Here is a 20,001-nt window from a genome sequence, read left to right as displayed (position 1 = left end):
TTCGGAAGAAAGAGCTTCGTTTCTGGCCATTTTGAGCCTGTAATCGAAACCCACAAATGCTGATGCACCAGATACTCAACTAGTCTAAAGAAGGCCAGTTTTATTGCTTCTTTAATCAGTACAACAGTTTTCAGCTGTGCTAACATAATTGCAAAAGGCTTTTCCAATGATCAATTAGCCTTTTAAAATTAATTTGGATTAGGTTACTCAACGTGCCATTGGAACACAGGAGTGATGGTTACTGATAATGGGCCTCTGTACGCCTACGTAGATATTCCATTAAGAATGAGCTGTTTCCAGCTACAATAGTCATTTACAACGTCAACTGTATTTCTGATCAATTTGATGTTATTTTAAATGGACAATTATTTTTAGCTTTTTTTTCAAAAACAAAGACATTTCTAAGTGACCCCAAACCTTTGAACGGTAGTGTATATATTTTTTTGCCGTGGTGGCAACGTTAGGGGGGGTGATACTGAGTGTGGCCAATGGTGCCGCTTCTGACCAAACATTTTAGAGGACCTCTTAACTGCAGAGAATTTTTTTTTCTATTTTAAAGCTTATTTCCTGCAATTCTACACATTTTGCCATGTCTTATGCTATCTGATTGACTCAAACATAACTAAATGAATGGGGGCCCCATGCCATGACATTTTTGTATCATAATTTTGGGGAGTTTGGGAGTGGCGGCTACTAAATTAATATAGGGGAAACACTAGTACATGTGCAATCTATGCAATCTGATAATCGTCACTACTCAGTGAAAACTGATCATGTAACAGCGTCACTATTATACACAACTTAGGGAGTGGAGGGTAGAGCTGGGATGATAAACCGAAAATTATCGACACCAACCATACCGATCACTTATCTCAAGCATTTTGATGATATCGTCCTATACTAGAAAAATGTAATACGTTTGCTACTATGGGTGACTTAATGAGACAATTAATGAATAAAACCATCTAACTAGTAGCAGTAGCTTAAAGGATAATTTGCACAAAAACAAATTGGTGCACATTGTTATAAACTTAACGTTCTATTTATCATTATTGCATCAATTCAGGCAATTTATCACAATATTAATTTTCCCCCCATATCCCCCAGCTCTATCGAAGGGGGAGTCAAAAGTAAAAAGTCAACATCAGCCAATGTCTAAATCAGGGCTGCCCAACCCTCTTCCTGGAGATCTACTGTCCTGTGGGTTCAGTCCAACCCTCTTCCTGGAGATCTACTGTCCTGTGGGTTCAGTCCAACCCTCTTCCTGGAGATCTACTGTCCTGTGGGTTCAGTCCAACCCTCTTCCTGGAGATCTACTGTCCTGTGGGTTCAGTCCAACCCCAATTTAACACACCTGGTTCTACTAATTAGCTGCTCAACAAGAACTTAACTAGCTGAATCAGAAACGCTAAATTAGGGTTGGACTGAAAACCTACAGGACAGTAGATCTCCGGGTAGAGGGTTGGGCAGCCCTGGTCTAAATCATGTCAAAATATTTTGCAACAGCTTTATGTCGCCCCCCCAAAGCCCAATCAATAAAGGGCAAAACGTTCATGTGCAATAAATTCAGTCCACCACCAAAAACCTGTGGTTTCATAACCATGTTTCTTCCAGAAGAAACATGGTTAGACTTCAGTACACATAGTCAAACATTTCTCTGCAAGGGTTAAGAGACTTCAGTCTGGACTACATTGTAAGGCCAGAGAGGGTCCTTTCGATGTTAAAAAAGCCGGTATAACAAGCAGTTTCCTGGAGTGGGTCACAGTTATGATTTTAATTCACTTGTATGTGTCATTCACACATTGCAGGCTCGTATCTGAGGAATGTCATCTAAAACTCTTCCCCTAAGCTGCTGCTGGTGTCTTACTGGAAGCCTCTTTTTTCCTCTATTCTATAAAGAGCTATGCTCATACACCACAGTGCATTTTAGCTAGGCCACTGGCTAAGAGCCTATGATTTGAAAAGGAATATAAAATGGGGTCTTTGTGGGTGATTGAGTTTCAATGTGCCTTCAAACTGACCAGGAGTCAGTGATATGCAATGTTAATATCCCAGTCAGATACAAAACAATCTACATTGGATGTCAAAAGATGAGTACTCTATGACCAGACCCTGGTCAACTGAACTGTAAATGTTCACTGAGCTTTGCTGCGGCAGGGCAGGTGTTTATGGCCAGCCACAACAGGTGTCGTGTTTACAGCCATGACACAGTCTGAGAGAAAACCCCAAACTTCCATAAGAGGTGTGTACTATATCTAACCCTAATCAAGTGAGGGTCTCTCACTGAGGTGTGTTAACTGCTTTGTCCAGAGGACATAATAGTAGAGCATATGCTACTCACTTGGGTAGCATGTTGGTGTCAATGGGGGACCTGGGGGAACCTTTAGGGTGCTTGTCCTCCCCCTCCTTCTCCTGAGGTTCCCGTGGTGGCCGCTCCCTGACAGGCCTCTCCTTCTCATCACGCTTCATGCGATCCCTCTCCCACTCCTCCTTTCGGCGCATCCTCTCCTTCTCTCGCTCCCTCTCTCTTTCCCTCTCGCGTTCTCTCTGCCGGCGTTCTCGCTCGCGGTGGTCCCGCTCTCGCTCGCGGTCGCGATGGCGCTCACGCGGATCCCGCTCTCGTTCACGCTCCTGACATTCACACAGGTGGATTTGTGAACACTCGGTCATGGTCCTACAGATCTTGGTTCCTTCAAGATCATCTTTAATCAATAAGCCTACCCGTAATAAAGTTCATATCTCTTTGTATTAATAAAGTGAATATCTCTGCGTATTAGTGTTTGTAAGGCGTGTAGTCCTTAAGGGGTGGACATCTCTGAATGTACTCACACTGTAGTGGAAGGGCAGAGGGGTCTCTGTGTACTGCACTCTGAAGTTCTCATACTGCCCCCCTCTCCAAAAGGCCTCCATCTCGTAGTCATAGTAGGGGTCAGCATAAGGGTCGTTACTGAAAAGAGATCCCAAACATGTGAGGAGAAATCAAAATATATAGGTGAATAGGAAATAAGATCTTTGTTTCATATGGTTGTGCAGCTACATGCTCTATGAGTATCTTTATGAGTCTGTGTATCATATATTTGTATCAAAGACAATTCATTCAGGGCCATGTGCGGCTGATGGCAGGAGTTGTTTGGAAAGAGAAAGTAAAGATAAGAGCTGCGTGAAAAGAGGATGCTGCTACTTCCCCTCCATTGTACTTACGGATAGACTGGGTCTCTGAACTCCACGTCACTAAGGGGAAAGGCAATAAATGTATTAAATATGAGACGTAGTCTAAAAACATCCACAGGCAAGATATTTTGCACTGACTTTAGGTCTCTCTTTTGACCAGAGCTGTTGAGCTTACCCTGGGTCTCTGATTTCTCTGGTTATGCGGTAGCTGCGTTCCCTGAAGAAGTCGTTCTCTTTGTCAAAGTCTCTCTCATCCTCTCCAATGGTCACGTTAAAGCGTTTCTCCTCAAAGTCCGGCTCCTGCTCTTTGCGTATGGTGGCTTTCTTCAACACCTAGAGAAATAGGGCAACATGTACATGGAAAGGTCACTAATGAATCATAGTCTACTGACTGAAACCACCATAAAGTGGTTACACACACACACTCATTGATTAGTATAAAGAGGCTTCACAAGCCAAATGTAGCATGGGAACCTCTCAGAAAACATGTTCATTAAAAAAAGTATCAAACACGAAATCAGTTGGTGCTGAAACATAACCTATACAGAAGAGGAGTAGATTTAGCTTGTGAGAGCTGAGAGGGTGTTGTACCTCTTTGGCGTGTCTCAGACCCCTCTCCCAGGCACTCTCCACAGGAGGCTCCACTGGAGGAGGGGGTGGAGGGAGTTCCTCAACAACAGGTCCACCCTGAGACAGCGGTAAAAGACAGTAACAGACATAAATACAACACATTTACACACGTAGCCTACACACACACACACTCTTCAAATCATACAGCCATGCAGCGGCAGTGAGAGGTCAGAGGTGGTGCATACCCAGGGGTTATTGCCTGGCATGAGAGGGTGAGGTGCTCCAGGTGGTGCCCCGTTGGGAGAGAAGGGGTCTGGCTTGGAGATGAGAGAGTAGTTGCCCTTGTCATTGACCCCTGGATGGATGAACCTACAATTCATACCCCAGGTGCAGTTACCTGGGAAAGAAAAACAGAACAGTTGGTATCATTTTGTGATAACGGATAAATGGGAATTGGAAAAAGCATGTTCATTGAATACAAATACTTTGAAGAAAATTGTGGTTGGATGTAAATTGACATCAATCATCGGTGTATGTGTAAGATATGAAGTACAATGCTTCCCCCTGCTGTCTGAAACCAGTGTATTCAATATCACTGCCTCACTGAACACGTTTCAACAACAAGAGACATGCTTCACAGGCTAGAGAAGCAGCACATCAGAGAAGCAGCACATCAGAGAAGCAACAAAATGCAAGGTTTGTGTTAATGATAAAGTGGCTTACACTATCTTCATCATGATACGTCTTTGGTGTAGAATCGAATGCTCTAGTTGCACACGCAATGTTTGCACAGTGTAGTTTCGTCATAATTAAGACGGGTGCTGTACACGCGTGTGGTGCACAGGAGAGCATGTCGAGGTACCTTTCAAAAAGAAGCGGCAGATGGGCCTGGGTCTGATCTTCCTGTCCATGGGGTCCTTCACCTCTCCCTCCTCTAGGTCATCATCCTGCACAAAGGAAACAGAACCCAGGCTAAATATCAATCTACTTACACATGTGTATAACTGCTGTAACCTTATTATGACACTGGAACAGGGTATAAATTGTATTGCATGGCAAGTTTTTTGTATTGTTACATTGGTTGTGACTTTGCAGTCCTGTTGATCTGATCTACTGTTTTGATTCCCTCCCTCATGTTAGAGTGTGAGAAGCCCTGTATACTCAAACAAATCACTCTCTCAATGAAAATGACAACAATACAGATTGAAGACCGAGACAGCATATACAGTGCCTTCAGAAAGTATTCACACCCCTTTACTTTTTCCACATTTTGTTGTGTTAGAGAATTTAACATTTATTAAGTTGAGATTTTGTGTCACTGGCCTACACACAATACACCATAACGTCAAAGTAGAATTATGTTTTTAGAAATATTTAAAAATGAATTACAAATTAAAAGCAGAAACGTCTTGAGTCAATAAGTATGGCAAGCCTAAATAAGTTCAGGAGTAAAAATATGCTTAACAAGTCACAAGTTGCATGGACTTAGTCTGTGTGCAATAATATTGTTTAAAATTATTTTTGAATGACTACCCCATCTCTGTACCTCACACACACACACACTTATCGGTAAGGTCCCTCAATTGAGCAACCACAAAGACATGGGAGGTTTTCCAATACCTCGCAAAGAAGGGCACCTATTGGTACAATGGTATAAATAAAAAAGACGACATTGAATATCCCTTTGAGGATGGTGAAGTTATTAATTATACTTTGGATGGTGTATCAATACACCCAGAGATACAGGCGTCCTTCCTAACTCAGTTGCCGCAGAGGAAGGAAACCGCTCAGGGATTTCACCATGAGGCCAAAGTTGACTTTAAAACAGTCACAGAGTTTAATGGCTGTGATAGGAGAAAACTGCAGATGGACCAACAACATTGTAGTTACTCCACAATACTAACCTAAAAGCACAGAGTGAAAAGAAGGAAGCCTGTACAGAATACAAATATTTCAAAACATGCATCCTGTTTGCAACAAGGCACTAAGAAAAACAGAAAAAAATGTGGCAAAGGTATTTTATGTCCTGAACACAAAGCACTATGTTTGGGGCAAATCCTACCCAACACATCACTACGTACCACATATTTTCCAGCATGGTGGTGGCTGCATCATGGTATGGGTATGCTTGTCATTGGCAAGGACCAGTACGTTTTTCAGGATAAAAATAAACGGTATAGAGCTAAGCACAGGCAAAATCTTAGCGGAAAACCTGGTTCAGTCTGCTTTCCACCAGACACTGGGAGATTAATTCACCTTGCAGCTGGACAATAACCTAAAACACAAGGCCAATTATACACTGGAGTTGCTTACCAAGACGACATTGAATGTTCCTAAGTGGCCTAGTTACAGTTTTGACTTAAATCTGCTTGAAAATCTATGGCAAGACTTGGAAATAGTTGTCTAGCAATGATCACCAACCAATTTGACAGAGCTTGAAGAATTTTCTAAAATAATAATGTGCAAATATTGTACAATCCAGGTGTGCAAAGCTCATAGAGACTTACCCAGAAAGACTCACAGCTGTAATCACTGTCAAAGGTGCTTCTACAAAGTATTGACTCAGGGGTGTCAATTCTTATGTAAATTAGATATTTCTGCATTTAATTTTCTATAAATTTGCAAAAATGTCTAAAAACATGTTTTCATTTTGTCATCCTGGGGTATTGTGTGTAGATGGGTGAGAAAAATTATGAATCGAATCCATTTTGAATTCAGGCTGCAACACAATGCGGAATTTGTCAAGGGGTAAGAATACTTTCTGAAGGCACTGTAAACCCCATTTACATTACTTACATCTATCTCTCCTTCGTCAATCTCGCCATCATCCTCATCCTTCTTTTTGTCACGAAAGGAATCTCTCCTTCCTCTCTCCTGAGCCCTGGACTCTTCAGGCTTCTTAGGTGGACCGTCTTTCGGGGATGGAGGAAGGATTGGTATTTTCTCTTTCTTTTTGATAGTCTTGTCCTTTTTCTCTTCCTCCCCATCTCCAGGTCCTTTCTCCACCTCCTCATCCTCGTCAGGCGCTAGAACATTGGGCTCCTCAGGAACCTCCTCATCATAGTCCAGCTCATGTTCATCAAGCTCTCTAGACACAGATGACTCCATCTCATTCACCACCACCACTCTCCTCCTCCGCCTCCGCCTCTCTTCCTCCTCATCTTCATCATCTACCTCTGCTGTCTCTGCTGCAAGCTTGGCTGATGGTTCCCCTCCTTCACCCCGCTCTTCTTCCTTCTCATATCTGGACATCTCCTGCTCAGCCAAGGGGGATGACCTCTCCTGCTCTGGCTCAGAATCAGGGGACTTAGGAGTTTGGCTGACCTGGTCCTCCTCTTCATCCTCATCAGCTGATTGGCTCACCTGTCCCATCATCACCATCCCCACTGACTCCTCCTGCTCCTGTTCTAAACCAGTATGGCTATCCCTTCTACCGTCTCCATCCACTTCATCATCCTCTGGGTCAGAGATACGCTCCTGAACTACCCCCTCATCTTCATCATTATCCAGCTCAGAGTCCCCACCTCCACCACCCTCTTCATCTAACTCGTCATTGTCTTCATCATTCAGCAGCTCGCTGTCGGAGAGCAGCCTGTCCTCCTCCTCGGGGGATGCCAGGAACTCGCTGTCAGAAATGCCCTTCTCCTCTTCCTCTGGGGACTGGGGCGACTGGTTGGGGCTTTCAGGGGACTGGGTGGGGCTCTCAGGGGTGTCCATTGGAGAATGATCCACTAAAACAGAGTAACATCTTTGATTATATAAAAGTGTCTTATTAAAATTAGAATACATTTCTTTAATACAAAAAAACAACGTCTATGCGCAAAATACACATTTTGGTACATACCATAAACACACCATCTACTTTTTGGAGTAACTAGTTACAAGAATTTGGTAGGAGGATTTACTAACCAGCTAGTAACTAAATATCATTATGGGAGTCATTTGACTACTGCCAGCTATCTATTTCTCGATACAATATGTCAAAGAGCGCTAGCCATCTGATCAACATTACAGCTACTACATACATTTCGTAATCAGATACATGCATGTAGCGAGAAGGCATCCGCCTCATCTCAAAAAGAGTCAACTTCACTCAGGTCAATAACAGTCGGTCAGAGATTATTACACATTAGCTAGCTGGCTAGCGAATGATAGTAGCTATCTGTTTCAGCCAGTAGGTGATCATCGCTTCCTTTAATAATACATCAGATTAAAACTCGGGTACTCTGTGTTTACAGTAGAGCAATGTCATAGGTAGCTAGCCATCTAGTAGATAAGCAAATCAAGAGGCAACTTGGGCGCTGTAGGACGAGACGTATCGTTAGCTTGGTAGTTAGCGCTTAGCTACAATACTAGCTAACTACCGGGTGAAGCAGGCCCGAAAACTGCCAGGGCTCTAGCAGACAAGAGACCAACGTCAACGTCTGATTTGTCTTTAAAAGAAGCCACAATGCGCTTAACCAAAGGTGCAATCAACCAATACAACTGAAAAGCAACTTTACACAAGCGAAATACCGCTTTCTGGTCTGCTATCGAAGCATGCGTGTCTTGTCTGTTCAATTAACAATGCAGCCCTCCCTCTAAAAACACCAGTAGCTACACTTCAAATATTTTCAGTCACCTTTCCAACCTGAACCTCTTTGAAGACAGGTTTGCGGCGTTAAGAACAACCCAGTCTCTTTCTTTATGTCTGACGCTCTACAATAAATAAGTGTATGGTTATTTATCTGCTATGCATGAGAAAAGAAAAAAAACCTACACGATACATTGAGAGCGGCCATTACCGTGACGTCATCAAAATACGACAGTCAGTTTAGCGATTTGGCGCCACCGTGCGCTCAATAGGAAGCATGACTTCAATAACTTAACAAAATACAACTCTGTCACTGTTTATGGTGTCATTGTATATAAATGTTTTACCTATTTTCTATATCCTATTTTAATATTAGCCTAATTAGGGTTAGCCTACATTGGTGTCAGGTGTGGGATGGTGCTGTCGGGAGGCACATGGTGGTGATGGACTTGTGAAGGTGAAGTGCAGGTGGGGATTTCTGAGGGTGGGGGGTAACACAATACAATTACCTACTTAGTCCTGGACTAGTAAAATGTTTTTATGGTCATTTTGATATAGGCCTAGACCTACTGTTGTAATTCAGGGCATAATGTAAATTGTAGACTAGTGATTACTATCAGAAAAAGAGAACCTTCCATGTAAGAAAGGCTCCAGACATAAATGAATGTAGCCTTGATGACTGGCTGAATTATCTATATAATTCTGTATTCTTGCATGCAGAACGGCATAGTTTAGGATTCCATGGGTTAATGATAAACAAAACATCGCTGTGGCAGTGGTTCAACGCAAGGTGGGAGACATGAGCTATGACGAAGGCGCATGGACTGCGTTGGAGAGGCTGTGAAGGCGCATCATAGTCTATGTCAGCGCATTGCTGGTCTGCAAGACTGTAAATTCTTTTAGACAACAGAAACGAGTCTTAACTGCACAGTGTTCAAGGTGAATAACAGAGCTGAAAATAATTTGAAGAAACGATAAATTGGGAAGTGTGTCTATGCGCATCAACTAGCAAGAATGAATATAAGGTAGGTGCGCAAATGTTGAGATTGACTAGTGCAGGAGAGGTGCAAGCGATCAAAGTTATTAAAGGCATAATTAATTGTCACATTGTTTGCCTAATACTTCACTGAAATTTTCCTGCAAAATTCACCATTAATTCTTAATCATTTCTGGAAGTTGCCTCTACAGCAGGGTTCTGTGAAGTATTATTGTGGGTTTTTGGAGACAACATGATAGGTAGGCTATGAATTTGAAAATGACCTGTAGTGGGGAAATTGTAGCTGTCGATTATTTTTTTATGATATATATCTCATATAGGGTTATCAGGTCCTCAGTGATTAATTAATTTGAATATTAATTTATGAGTTTGAATATTGATTAATGAGTTTGATGATTAATTAATGTCATTGTTTTCAATAATTATGCTGATCCATATGACAAGATCATTTTTGTTCATTTACTTGTACATTTTAAGTGTCAATAGTCCATGATGCTGAAAGATTGTGATGAGCCTCTATGGGCCACATATTTTGAACAACTCTTACTGGACTTGATGGCTTCACATGCTGCTGTCACATGCAGGCACAAAAACACTGACAGATTGACAGATTGACAAACAAGCTCCAAAATGTTTCTTCCATTTATGACCATGCTGCTATAGGGAGACATGCACAATCTCCAACAGCTTAATTAACATCACATGACTTCAGTTACCACCATATAATTTCCAACAGAATCAGAATGAAAGTTTGGCATCCATCACGACACAAGACAATAGAAATCCAGAGCCCAGTGTAATAATGACATTCTGGATTGTGTGTACTGCAGTGATGATCAGAGCAACCAATGACAGCAGAGAGTTCAAACTACAGAGAACACAGTAAAGATATGTGTTGTTAGATCAGTAGGCAAAAATTAAACAATGAAATGAAAGACATTAAATGTAATAGTTACAGCAAAGTATCTGTGGCTAGCCAATAGGCTTACTTCTATTTTTAAAGACAAACCTAGTAAACAAACACATCTATAGTGTATTTAACAGTTTATTAAATGTACAGCCTGTAGCTGGTAGATGATGACCTATACTGACCATAATACAGAATTATTATTCTTCCAATCATCTCTGCATAGCGATGTTAAAATTGCTTCAGACCAACAGCCCAACATAATGAAAATGTAGAAATGGGTAAAACTAAGTTTACTGTGAGATGTGGGGGGAAGGTGGTGTCTGAATTATGGTGGGCTTCAGTTAAATTACTTTTCATTTCATGTCCACCTCAATTTATTAGAGGTATCCTCTGGGGAGGAGGCCCAATCTCATTTACAAGGCAAGGAGACTGAAAAGAGCAACAGATGTCTAGATGGCTTTCACTCACTAAATGTGTTGCACTCTGACTAAGCCTAAAGCAAATTTGAAACAGTCTTTGAAATAAGAGATGAGGTTCTTGGTGTGATATTTGTATAGTGTATTGATGTTTGTGTTGAATTGTATTGATATTGTGTTGAATATATGAAACTATTAGCTGCTATAGTACTTCACCCAGTCATTTAGCTTTTCAACCAGTTTTTGTCATTTATATTCTACTGAATATTAATCTGCATTATCTGGGCTTCAAGTAAACATACTGTATGTTGCACATGCATGAAAGCACACATTGGAATTTGTATATTTACCAACCTAAATGAATCATTTTGGAAATGTCAAGTGTCTGATAAGCGCTGGCATGCTTTTGGGGTATTTGTTATGCTTAACTAATACTGTGCAGAACTAAAATGCCTCATTTGAATAATGTTCTGTGGGAGCTTATAATGTCTCCCTACGGTTTCCCCTATATTCATTTAGCGTTGCTAAATTGTTGCCACCGCTGCAAAAATATGTCTTTTTTTTTTTATACAGTATAGTATATATATTTCTGCCAAGACACGCTTTTAGAACATTGGGGAAAGAATATAGGGGAAACACTGCCACCTGTTGGTCATTTTTATTGCAGAGAACCAAACCATCTGTAAAGATGTTTTGTTTTACCACCATGTGTTGAGCCAATTGTTTTACTCCTAATGTTGACATTCAAACAAACAGCATTTATCTATCATGTCCAGCTAAGTGTGTATTTAGCGATTGCCAATGCATGTCTTTCCAAAGGTAGATACTTTGATAGTAGTATTCTTTCAATTAACTACAATAATTGTTCTATTTTCAGGCGGATCAATGGCATTCTCATTTGTTTAAAAGGGCTAAAGGCAGAGGAAAATTAGCTTCAACGTGTTGATTTGATTAATTAAATCAAATTATAACCCTGCAAAATAATGAAATAGGCTGAAGACAGACGGAACATAGTACACCATTAAAGGGGTATCATTAGCAACAAATACAGAACACGTGTAGGGACATTTATTCCTACATTCCCATGCTGACATATCACACACTCACACATGCCAGTTCCTATGTCCTTCACTCTCTCCATCTTACTCACATAGAAACAAACTCATCACCTGCAAACATGACAGAAAATGTAAGCTCAAGGATGGACACCCCAACCAACATTTCCTTGGTGGGACCAGGGGACCCCATATCCCAGTCTTTGGAGTACAAGACTGTGGCAGTTTTTCTGGTTCTGTTAGTCTGTGGACTTGGCATTGTGGGTAATATCATGGTGGTTCTGGTGGTCCTCACCACGAGACACATGCGTACGCCCACTAACTGCTACCTGGTCAGCCTGGCCATAGCGGACCTGACTGTGCTGGTGGCCGCTGGTCTTCCCAATGTGTCAGACAGCCTGACGGGTACCTGGGTGTTTGGGCATGCTGGCTGCCTTGGCATCACCTACCTCCAGTACCTTGGCATCAATGTGTCCTCCTGCTCTATCACAGCCTTTACTGTGGAGAGGTGAGTGATGCCTCAACTACCGTAACCCCCTTTATACCTCATCAATCAAAGCCATAAACAAAAACTATTTGGAATAATTTGCTGTATAAATGTCTTTGGAAAACAACAAGCCAAAGTGTCTGTTGTTTGTGCTTCTCCATTTCCAGGTACATTGCTATCTGCCACCCAATGAGGGCCCAGACAGTGTGCACGGTGTCCCGGGCCAAGCGGATCATAGCAGGGGTGTGGGTGTTTACCTGTGTCTACTGCATGCTGTGGTTCTTCCTGGTGGATATCCAGGTAATGAAGAGCGGCAGCATCCAGTGTGGCTACAAGGTGTCCCGTGACCTCTACCTCCCCATATACCTCATTGACTTTGCCATCTTCTATGTGATCCCTCTGCTCCTGGCCATCGTCTTGTACGGCCTCATCGCCCGCATCCTGTACCTCAATCCACTCCCCAACCGGCCTGATGCGGGCACGGTCTCCTCTGGTGCCACCACGCTCCGCAGGAGCTGCAAGGAACCAGCAGATGGAGGGAAAGGGGGTCGTCAGGGCCGCCCGAAGAGCACGCTCTCCTCCAGGAAACAGGTGCGTGCATCACAGAGCAAGAAGCCCCCTTTATGTCCTCCTGTAATTGGCATCCAATGGCTTTGGTCACAATTGACCTCAGCATAATCTTTACCCTGCTCTCTGATCTCTACGGATTAGCGCATGATATCGTCAAAGCATCATGTTCTTCCTATCACTTGGGATAAGTGGCCTGCTGTTTGCAGAGTCAACTGCACTGCCCACCTTGGTTATGACTGACCTAAGGGTGAAATAGCTGTAATGGTTTCTGGAGCTGTTGGAGTAAAAGGCTTTCTCAGGGGATCTGAGTCTGTGGTGTTGCACAGTGCCAAGTGCCTTAGCCGTAGCTTTATTATATGTGTTCTCTCAAAACTTTACAGTATTGTACATTGTGTACTCAGGTCTTATGCCTGAAAACCCAGATTCCCCTTGTCCATTTAATATGAGGGTAAGCAAGGCCATATTTGTATAGGCTATGTATGTATGTTTTGATTTCACCCATCCTATTGTATCAATTGTTTCCAAACACATGTGTATGGTAATACCCACTTCCTTAGCAAATTCATGTAATTATTTATTTTCACATTGCCTACATAACAGAAGCATTCAAAATATGAATACCTATCTAATCACAATGTTATAAAACAGTAAGTAAACAGTGGCTTAGACCTTCAGGCTCTAGAAATTCAACCATACTGTAGAATGAAGAAATTAACTCCCGTTTATCAGTCAGCATTAGCAAAATCCTTTGCATGAGACACATTTGGCTGAGGAATATCACACAGCCAGTTAGTGCTTGCTCGGTATGGCAGCATTGTAGGCTACATGTATTGCAATGGGGAAATAAAACAAAGGATTGTAAAATCATACACATAGACACACACACAAAAGTCTCGCCTCTGAAATAATGACTTCCCCAGGCTTTCCAGTGCAGTGCACCTGCTGTGGGATACAGTATCCACAGTATCCTTATTATCCACAGGTCCCCAGCTATAATGATGTTTCAAGGCTGAAATGAAAACATAAAAACCAGAAGACTGGGTACAGCAACAGCTGTCAGTTCTGTGGCAGAAAAGTGAAGAAAATAACATATGTCATGTCAGGATGCTCTAAATGACCTTGCGTGTGTGTGTGCGTGCATCGGTTTTCGATTGTGGGTAGATCTTAATCGCAAGTGTTCAAGGAGCTCCATTTGAGCAAAATATTTGCATAATAAGATTTGTAATTTCCATTGAAGTGTGCTTAATGCAGCAGATGATTATAGTCTCAGTTCTCCAACAGTTAGTCTTTGCTCTTTTATTTATTGGACCTCTATTTGATTTGCTGATAAAAAATCTGATGAAGTTCTGATGAAACTCCTGGAGCCTACAGATGTAGGATCTTAATTTGAGCCAGTTTGCTACAGCAGGAAAATAATCCTGCAGCAACAGGAAATGTGAATTCTTATGTGGATTATGATTCATGGACATTTTTGTAGAGGTTAATACATTTTTCGTAAGGGACAATCAAGTCTGAAATTTCGTAGCGGAAATTACAAATTTCAGAAGCCTTTTTAAACCTCAAATACACTACAAGTTTTATATTTCCTGTATTCAACGTAATTGAAACCTGTTATGATCTGCAGCAGCTTTGTTTGTGATCTACAGCAGTCTGCTTTAAAACTCCCTGTGCCGGTGATGCGTTATGAAAATAATAAGATGCATATTCAAAATGTCACAGTGATCCTTAGTGTCATTATCTCGCTGTTGTATAATTAAAGCCTCCACCTCCATGGCTCTCTCCGCTTCAATTAAACGCTTCAATTTTTTTATTTCACTCAAGGTTGCTGTCATCGACTGCCGTTTATCAAGGGAACCTTATCTCAAAAAGCATTTAGCTTAAAGAGGCCATGTACGATACGAGTATCAACCTCCTCTCTTTTGTGTTGCCATGATCAAACGTAGGACGACAAATAAAAGGTTTTGAATTGGTGAGAGTAAAGTGTTTAAAATTCGTACAGACAAAAAGGTGAGCAGGGGATAAAAGACAGCCTGTGCCATTGTTTGGGAGTGATAAGGCTAATCAGTGGAGTCTTACGGTGGTTCTTCATCTGTCTCACCGGGGTTCTAGAATGTCTGCCTGTGTGTTGTCGCCATGGTCACAAAACCAGGGGCTAAGGGTCTCTCTCTCTCTCTCTCTCTCTCTCTCTCTCTCTCTCAAATGGGGGTCTGTTCTCCCTAAGACACTGGGGCCCCCTGTGGCCTCGTTGACATAATCCACTATGCCTGCTGGCCAAGGCCAAACATTCTCTGGTTAAGAGTGGCCACAGTGTGTCTGTTTGCTTGATACAAGGCTCTCACACAGATAAACACTGAATTGTGGAGTGCTAAAGGTAATCTCTAATGTAATGTTGAGTGCGATAAGGGAATCAGATTAATGATACTGTAATATGTCCCATAGTATTTAACTGTGCTTCTGATACCACTGAATATGACAGTTTGACACATGTTTAAACGGTTATGTATGCATTGTTCATTCATTGGATTTAAAAGGTTAATGGCTTAGCCCAAGTTTATTGTGACATGAGTGAACATACAGTATGCATTAGATCTCCCCTGATCTAATCTCTCCTGTCTCTCTCACAGGTCACTAAGATGCTCTCAGTGGTGGTGATCCTGTTCGCTTTACTGTGGATGCCCTACCGGACCTTGGTCCTTATTAACTCCTTCATTGCCACACCCTACCTGGACGCATGGTTTGTTCTGTTCTGTCGGATCTGTATGTATGCCAACAGCGCCATCAACCCCGTAGTGTACAACCTGATGTCTCAGAAGTTCCGCTCAGCGTTCCGTGGGCTCTACAGATGCCAGAGGCAGGAGGCCCACCACCGCACCCTCTCCATGATCCAGAGCGGCTACAGCATGGCCAGGGACCCACGCACCCCACAGCAGACCAGCAACGGGACCAAACAGGGGGCCAGGAGAGTGACCTGCACTGACACAGTGACAGAGTGGCAGAGCAAGGACACCTCCCCAGCCAAAGAGAAGAAGGATCTGGATCAGCTGAAGGAAGATAGGATAGACACAAGCTGTGGTGAGATCAAATCAACACCTCAGCAAACTGAGATCAACTCCACATCTGGGCAAACTGAGATCATGTCCACGCCTAGGAAAAATGAGATCAAATCCACACTTGGGCTGAATGTGATCAAATCCACACCTGGGCAAAATGAGATAAAATCCACACCTGGGCAGAACGAGATCAAGTCCACACCTGGGAAAAATGAGATCAAGTCCACATCTGTGCAAAATGAGATCAAGTCCACATCTGTGCAAAATGAGATCAAGTCCACACCTGGGCAAAATGAGATCAAGTCCACACCTGGGCAAAATGAGATCAAATCCACACCTGGGCAAAATGAGATCAAGTCCACACCTGGGCAAAATGAGATCAAGTCCACACCTGGGCAAAATGAGATCAAGTCCACACCTGGGCAAAATGAGATCAAGTCCACACCTGGGCCAACTGAGATGACTGAGGCAGGAATGAATCACACAGTGCTATAGATAAAACAAGCCTGTTTTCACATGAGGAAGTGAGTATTAGTCATTCGCCAATTCAAACAAATGTTGGTAACATATCAAGCCCTTGACGGGTATTGCAGGATGCATTGGAATGGAAAAGTCATCCATCTCATTACCCTTGAATAATCACTATCGCCTATTGTAGAATGAAACGATTCTGGCCAATAATACTATATACATTTAGGATTCTGGATTTTTGGCTGTTGCATAGTCACAAAAAGCATCATCAACACATGACGGAGTGGTATGGACTGCTTCCAGGGATCACTGCAGGTCTCCTCTGCTCTTGTTAGTGCATTTCATTTACATTACATTTACGTCATTTAGCAGACGCTCTTATCCAGAGGGACTTACAGTAGTGAATGCATACATTTCATACAATTTCATACATTTTTTTTTTTTTTTTTTCCTGTGCTGGTCCCCCGTGGGAATCGAACCCACAACCCTATTGTTGCAAACACCATGCTCTACCAACTGAGCTACAGGTACACTTCTGTTGTTAAGCTCAGAGGGAAAGAGGAATAACATGCTGTTCATAGAGAGCGAGAGAGCACTGACTGCCTTTAAGGGATGCCTCAAATACATTTTTAGAAGTGCTTTTAGGTATGATGCTGCTTGCAGTGCTCTTCTCATCATTCGGTTTCAAAACCCTAAAAATCAGATGTGAAATAGCAATGATCTGTCCTCCCTGCAGTCCAGGGACAACACTGTAAAGCACTGCCATTTGTTCTGCATAAAAGCCCCGGCTCAGAGCACAGGACATGTTACAATAGTTGTATCTCCACTTTGCCAAGAGGTACATGTTAATGTTTTGGGCCACATGTAAGAAAGTTGGAAGGACTGGGGTAACCGTGGTTTGGAGACCCATTCATTTGTGGCTGAATGGTATTCAACGAATGCAAACAGAGTACACAGGTTAAATGCCCATAGATGTTTAATGTTTGGGTTAATATCCGGATAAAAAGCAGTCGTAAATGATCCCTTAACAATGTTTGGGGAAGTGGGAATATTAGGATGCTGGCCTTCAAAGTGGTTCAGCTGACCCAGCTCTGCGAAAATGAGTTCAAGTTGTTGCATTATTGAAAGAGTGGCTCATCCGCTATCTACACATCCACACCTCATTATGAGTCATGGTTCCAGCCCAACCTAGAGTCTCTTTCAAATCACACATCCTGAATTAAAGTGGAATGTGTGCAAATTCTTTATCCTGTAATGAGAATACCACTCTAGTTTCAGTCATTTCTAGTGAGTAGCCATCAAGACATTTATAGATGAGTAAGGTCTGCAGCATTTTAATACAGATAGTTTCAGTGCCACAGATTTAGTCATCATCCAGTTAATGTCATACACGTATAGGTCCCACAGCTATTCTACAGTATGTGATCTCCAATCCCAGTGGTCGGCAGACTATTACGTTTTATTACACAAATATCAACACATTTCAAATCTCTAATAATATGTTTTTTTTGTTGAGAAATAAGTGCATCATATTGAGACTCTGGTGGATCCTTTGATACGAATAGAAATGCCTTTTAACACTATCCAACAATTTCATTCCTGAATGTCTTTCCAAAAGTATGTTTTGTTCAGTCGCTGTCACTTGGTCTCTTTTCAATGCTTTTTTCAAAGTCTTGGTTCTCCCTCTCTGTCTTCCCAGTTTACCTTGTCTTTTATTCATGCCATCTAAATCCTGAGCCTCAAAGAAAAGCACTGAACATTTCTTCCTACATCATTGAGATGGGTTGAGAAAACTTCTGTCATTTTGCCAAAAAACTGTTGAAACATAATTCATGTTTTGCTTTGTATTTGAAAAGCAGAACATCATTCTGTTTGTTAAGGATAATTACAACATTCTCAAACATAACTGCCAAAGCTACAAATGTGGCATAACAAAACACTCTTTATCTAGTTGTTTACACAGTGTATGGATTTGCTGATAGGATTTTGTAGTGTTATTTGGATGCTGGAAAGCGTGTATATTTTTTGGACTGATTTGATTTTGTTGTCATTATTGGGAGCTAGAAAGCTTGCCACTTTGATATTGTGTCATCAGTGCGTTGTAATCTCAATCTTAGAATTGTATTTGATATGCTAAACTGGTGATTGTAATGATAAATAAGCTATGTACTGGTGTGTGGTGTACAGTATATGCACGAGCAGTAAGTACAGTGTTGTGTTTACAATTTTGCCAAAACATAATAAATTCATCCAAAACATATTTGTCAGCTATTTCATTATTCTTTGCCTTTGTTTCTTCATGAGCATGTTGCAGGAAAATCAGTATGGAAAGCACAATCGAGATGTTTCTAATGGAATAGATGTTTTTGCACTGCAATGGTTCTAAAATGTACTTTACAGCAATGAGTCGGAAAATCATTTATTTTCGCCTAGGTGATTAAGTTAATTGGTTAATTCAGTGCTTTGTTAACATTTTATATACTTTATATATATATATATTTTTTAAAACATTAAAATATTGCTTTAAGGTTCTTTTAAATAAGAAGTTCAGTTGCAGAAGAGGATTTGGTTGAGTTGCAGCATTCTATTTGTAAAATTAAAGATACTCCAGATATGTTGCAAGTATCACATAACATGTTCAAATTACACCCACTCTTTTCTTAGAATAATTTCAAGGACGCCTATATGGATCAAAAGTATATTTTCTTTTCTGGTATTGCAACAATAAACAAATCTAACTGTGGAATCTAACTCAGGTAGGCAGATGGTTGCTAAGGTTACATACTGTTTCTGTGCTCAGAATAGAGGGCTGGAGGACCACCTGATAAGATGCTGTGGGGAATGGGTCTCTCATCGGGTGCAGGTCGCAGTGCCATGGCTGTTGTTTATCAGTATTTTTTGTAAAAAAATAAAGTGTCATCACCCAGAGGATTCTGAAAGGCCTTTGAAAATGACAATATGCAAATATCAGAGTGTACTGTAGACCTTTGACCTAGAACAGATGTTTAAGAAGTATTTAGTTCCTCTGAGTAGGTGGCAACAACACTTCATCCTCAGATCCGTCATATTCCAGACTTCTCTTGGTTCATACCTTTGTCTCTACTGTTTCGATGTCTCTGATTAAATGGAATGAATGTCCTGAACTTTTCTAGAGGGGTAGAACTTTGACAGAAAAAAAGTGAGGTATAGAATCTAAATATGAGAGATACTGTTGAGCCCCCAAAGGATAACTTTTTTTTCCTCTGGAAATTTTCACTGTCAATTAAACTGCAAAATCTAAATTGTAAACGTTCCTAACCACTCCAATCAAAAAGTTTGTGATTGAAGAAGGGGAGCGGGTGATACAACTGTATTCACACACAGTCCTTGATCCTGGTTTAAAATGGTCCACCTTTTAATAATTCATTTATAAAAAGCATCTCAATTAATTATGTACTTTTTGTCCCCCTTTCCTCAAATGTAGTACTTTTATTATGCGATTACTTTAGTGTCACAGAGGGGGCAAGCAACTGTTCACAGGATCCAAACCTGACCAGATCAGGAGAGGTCATTGTTTCTGTCCACAGACCTGAATGGCATTAAGTGTCTGGGTGTGTGTGTTGTGAGGCACCTGACAGCACTCAGGTACAGAGCCTCATTCAGGCCAGATGTAGTGACAACAGGTTCATCAGAAACTCAGCACCTGCCATGGAGACTGTGTTGTTGTCTGTCAGTCCTCCTCCAGTCCTCAG

General features: G+C 41.6%; 2 protein-coding genes across 6 annotated transcripts in view; one reads left to right on the top strand and one right to left on the bottom strand.

Annotated features, from left to right (window-relative positions):
• The window catches only part of zc3h18 (zinc finger CCCH-type containing 18), a 28,420-nt gene extending 19,857 nt beyond the window's left edge, over positions 1–8,563 (bottom strand). For 3 of the 5 annotated variants that reach the window (XM_029696247.1, XM_029696248.1, XM_029696251.1), the window contains exons 1-9: positions 8,501–8,537; positions 6,538–7,472; positions 4,604–4,688; positions 3,987–4,138; positions 3,763–3,858; positions 3,347–3,504; positions 3,202–3,231; positions 2,830–2,947; positions 2,342–2,631 (exon numbers count right to left, since the gene is read on the bottom strand). In XM_029696247.1, the coding sequence (XP_029552107.1) occupies positions 2,342–2,631; positions 2,830–2,947; positions 3,202–3,231; positions 3,347–3,504; positions 3,763–3,858; positions 3,987–4,138; positions 4,604–4,688; positions 6,538–7,472; positions 8,501–8,522 (1,886 nt within the window). In that variant the 5' untranslated portion in view covers positions 8,523–8,537. Of the gene's footprint in view, positions 1–2,341; positions 2,632–2,829; positions 2,948–3,201; positions 3,232–3,346; positions 3,505–3,762; positions 3,859–3,986; positions 4,139–4,603; positions 4,689–6,537; positions 7,473–7,585; positions 8,290–8,362 lie in introns of those variants that run through there. The other 2 variants (XM_029696249.1, XM_029696250.1) reach the window with 2 other exon arrangements.
• A 3,045-nt stretch (positions 8,564–11,608) lies between these two features.
• On the top strand, positions 11,609–17,217 carry LOC115151909 (thyrotropin-releasing hormone receptor-like). Its single transcript, XM_029696246.1, has 3 exons — positions 11,609–12,200; positions 12,347–12,770; positions 15,374–17,217. The coding sequence occupies exons 1-3, from the start codon at positions 11,722–11,724 to the stop codon at positions 16,292–16,294; spliced, it is 1,824 nt and encodes a 607-aa protein (XP_029552106.1). The 5' UTR covers positions 11,609–11,721; the 3' UTR covers positions 16,295–17,217.
• The last annotated feature ends 2,784 nt before the right edge of the window (positions 17,218–20,001 follow it).

Source organism: Salmo trutta, chromosome 17, assembly GCF_901001165.1.
Source record: "Salmo trutta chromosome 17, fSalTru1.1, whole genome shotgun sequence".
NCBI classification, from domain to species: Eukaryota; Metazoa; Chordata; class Actinopteri; order Salmoniformes; family Salmonidae; genus Salmo; species Salmo trutta.
This window is presented reverse-complemented; position numbering and strand designations above follow the sequence as displayed.